General features: G+C 36.8%; 1 protein-coding gene across 2 annotated transcripts in view; it reads right to left on the bottom strand.

The window, feature by feature from the left end:
- The window catches only part of LOC128897052 (uncharacterized), a 15,269-nt gene that overhangs the window by 10,879 nt on the left and 309 nt on the right, over positions 1-4,081 (bottom strand). The window contains exon 1 of one of the 2 annotated variants that reach the window (XM_054160704.1): positions 38-57. The exons of the other annotated variant lie outside the window; for it this stretch is intronic. Within the exon in view, the coding sequence (XP_054016679.1) occupies positions 38-42 (5 nt within the window). The 5' untranslated portion in view covers positions 43-57. Of the gene's footprint in view, positions 1-37; positions 58-4,081 lie in introns of those variants that run through there. 2 annotated transcript variants of the gene reach the window in all.

The following is a 4,081-nucleotide window of genomic DNA, read 5'->3' as shown; positions in this document are numbered from 1 at the left end:
TCAAATTTCTCAATTAATTAACAATGGATACTCTTACCTCATATCCTTCGGTCACTAAATCTCAAATTTCTAATATAGATGACAACATAAAATTCAATTCTTTTGGAACCGCCTGAACGTTCACTGGGATGAAACGGGAGGATTTTGTTGCAGCATGTTACGGTGATACTTGACTTTAACGGCGCAGTGATTGACAGTAAACGTTGTGTAACTCAGGAATACTTGGCATTATCGTTGCAAAGACGATTCAATCGTCGAGCCTCGATAACGACGAAACTATTGCTTCCTTCTCATATAATTTCGAATCAGATAACGAGTGTCAATTGTGGACCCTACGCTCGCCAAGAATCTCATACATTATCTAATTTCGTAACCGCTCCAACGAGCAACGTTAAAACTCTAACCGTTCGTAATTTTTAATTCGCGTAATTCAACGAGGATACCTTGTACATAACAATGCGCATCTTTGTGTAATTTCTATTTTGTGCGCTGTGGTCGACGAAAGAGAGAGACGAGAAGATTTCCAATTTAGAAAATCCTTCCACTCGTTTATATAAACGGGCTCCTGAGAATATCTAAGTTTATATGGTATACATCCTGCGATTATTTATAGTGATTTCATCTAAGAGAAAAGAATTCATACATAGTTTCTTTATGAAGAAATACTTCTCAAGTCACCTAACCTCTTTAACCCCCTTTGTTCCCTGGCGGGGGACTTTGTAAGTCCGGTCGATTTTTTCGTGCTATTCTTTTAATTAAACGCTTTGAAAACCTATTATGGGCTTTCCAAGTCTATTTCTATGGAATTCGTTTTTAATTGTTAGGTGGCAAGCTTTTTTTATGTTTTATTTTAAGGTTAATGTGGAAACTGTAGTCCCCCAATGTTTCACCCACTATGTGTTTGTTTCGTTTCCAATTTAATTTTTTTTTAATGGTGTCTTTTTTTAATTTTTCCATTGCTTATATTTTATGTAATATATAGGCTTTTCTATACCACCTTATATATGTTATAAAGTATATAACCTAATATGGAAAAATCGGGGTGGAACGGCTGGGATTCGAACCCTGGTTCTCAGCGTGGTAGTCGGCTATGCTACGCACTGCTCCACTGACCATTCCCACAAGCTTCATTTCTTTTGGAACTTTTTACAGACAACTCCATAAGATGATATAAGACTAACGGACGCACAGATTTAAAAAACTTTTGAGAAATTCAGCAAAGGGTTAAGAATTTGTAAAATGGCCCTCTGAAAGTCTGTTTAGGTGTTTTATGTAGTATAAGAAATATTAGAGAAGAATTTACAAGGGTAGTTTCTTCACAAATAATTTTTCAAGACGCCTATCTTTTTAGGAATCTCTATTACTCCATCAATTTCACAGTGTACTTTTATCAGACAAGTCGAGCGACGATAAGGAATCGTGACTAGATATATGTACATATGTATACATATATGTACATTGTAGTATCGCACCCCATACTTGACAATATGAAATGAAACGAGAACACGAAACGTTAACTACGGGATTGGTCTAGTAGGTAAAGCGGTGGGCTGTGGGTCCGAGGGTCGTGAGTTCGAGTCTCCTCTGCCTGACTTATTTTTCCTTTATATTTCTACGCTATAAAAGCGTATAAAAGTGCTGAATATATCAAAATTATTCCACCTTTTTCTCTAAATACGAGTTTCCATGCAGCGATGATACAGTAAAAATTGTGTTGACACATTTCTCAATAACCAAGAATCATAGATTACAAACATTTCTGATACAAAGAAAAAGTTTCACAAGATAGCGTCACACGCTATCTAGATTGCTAAGCATGACATAGCTCTAAATAGAGACCTTCGTTCGCATGACACACATGATATACAACAGTTAACGCTCCACGACACACTCTAATTGCTTCTCACAGTGCACTTCTTTACTCGTTACGACGCAATCGAACGTTCCTTCACGCCAAAGTTGACTTTCACTGTTCGTGAAAGGTTTCCAGTCTGAGGAAAACCATAAATAAAGGGCATTCACTTGCACGGTTTCAAATGTGTGCGTTTTACAAGAAAAACGTCATCGACACCCGTAGTTCTTCCTTATGAACCGCTCTCTCTTTCGTTGTCCGCGCGTTATTTTCATAATTCAAGTAGGAATTTATTTTATTGCCTCAATAATATTCATTACTAACCCTTTGACTGCGAAATGCGTATATAAGCCCTAGAGAAATGGGCTTAGAGAAATGTTACGTTCGTTAAATCAATTTTCAAAAAATATCAGCTTATAGGGGCTGGTGAAACGAAACTTTTTTCTATTTACAGTTAATTCATAGGGCGTTTAGTTTCGAAAATAAAAATTGAAAAGTTAAAAATTCATGGCGAAAATTGAATTTCAGGGAAAAAGGTCTTTTAAGTTTTCAATTTTTATCTCAGAAACTAAAAGTCGTATGAGCAAACTGTAAATACAAAAAAGTTTTGTTTTGTCATTCTCAATAAGATGATATTTTTTCCATATTCATCAAATAAATTATTGTTAACTAACGATATTTTCATTTTAACTATTGCAAATGTAATGGAATTCGGTGCAAAAAAGATCTTTTAAGTTTCTAATTTTTATCTCAGAAACTAAACGTCGTATGAATAAATGCTAAATACAAAAAAGTTTCGTCTTTTCATCCCCAATAAGGTGGTATTTTTTTCAAATCCGTCAAACAAGTGATTGTGAACTAACGATACTTTTTGTTTTGCTCATCTTCTTTCACAATGGTGCACTAATGACTGTATCCATCTTAAATACTAGTATCGTATAATTTATCGTTAACAAAAGCATTTATTTATTATGTTATGTATCATCGTTTCTTAAGAAATCGGGAAAATAATATTCTGGGACGAGTTAGAAGACAAAAACCCTATCGTCGTAAAATTAACAATAACTCCGTCGTCTTTCCTACTGTCTTCCCACGATTCCTCTGTTACGTTCGAACATCCACGCTTCGCTAAACGATAGACATGCTCCTCGCGAGAACGCACCTTTAACGTACAGGGTAAAAATCTTATACACAGTCAGTGTAAGAAGTATTCGTGCAGCAACCAATTTAAAATATAAATTAATAAGAAATAAGAGGTTAACATCACAAATAATAATTTGTGAATAAATTACAAATAATACAAAAAAGAAAAAAAAAGAGAATTCTAATTACAAATAATAAATTTTAATTTACGCAAATTCTACTGTAAAAATATGCAGGAACATTTGTCAATTATTTCTTCCCCTAAAGTTTCATATTAAAATAAATCTACGCAGCTGCATTACGAATCGGTTCTTACGCGAATTCTTATTGCACAGTCGATAAACGTCACACGAAACTTTTTTTTGAAAACGTGAAACCTGTGATCCGATTCAGAGACAATCCACACGAAGGGTACGAATATACGAATACAGGGTGTCCCAAAAATGTTGTAACACCTTGAAAGGGGTGGTTGGGGAGGTGATTTGAAACAACTTTTTCCTTAGCGAAAATATTGTCCGAGGCTTCGTTGAGGAGATATTAACGGAAAACACTGACCAATCAGAGCGCGAGGAGGCCGCGCTCCCCGACCAATCAGAGCGCGCGGATACCGTAGGAGCGGCCGCATCAATGGCCTTCGATGCACGTTGAGTCACTTGTTCGCGTACAAGCGCGGCCGCTTAGCTCGTAGCCTTCGCTACCGCGGCCGCTCCACCGGTATCCGCGCGCTCTGATTGGTCGACGATCTCCGTTAATATCTCCTCAACGAAGAGAGAATCCCTTTCAAGGTGTTACAATATTTTTGGGACACCCTGTATACTCGTTTATCAATTAAAGTTTCAGGAGTGATGACAAGGAAGAAGATAAATGCAAATCAATTCGGATTCCTCCGGGTGCCTCGTGTGAGCTTATCGGAAGCAAACAAGTGGTGTCATCCGTTACATAACAGACACCTCTTAGATACCCTAACGATAGCGGCCCAAGTTTAAATGGTTTACAGTATACAGGGTGTCCGAAAAATGTAACAGCTTGAAAGAGGTGGTTCGGGAGGTGATTTGAAACAACTTTTTCCTTAGCGAAAATGTTGTC

Source organism: Hylaeus anthracinus, unplaced genomic scaffold (genome assembly GCF_026225885.1).
Source record: "Hylaeus anthracinus isolate JK02 unplaced genomic scaffold, UHH_iyHylAnth1.0_haploid 11978, whole genome shotgun sequence".
In the NCBI taxonomy this organism is placed as follows: domain Eukaryota; kingdom Metazoa; phylum Arthropoda; class Insecta; order Hymenoptera; family Colletidae; genus Hylaeus; species Hylaeus anthracinus.
Note: the sequence above shows the minus strand (reverse complement) of the source record. Positions and strands in the feature narration are given on the sequence as shown.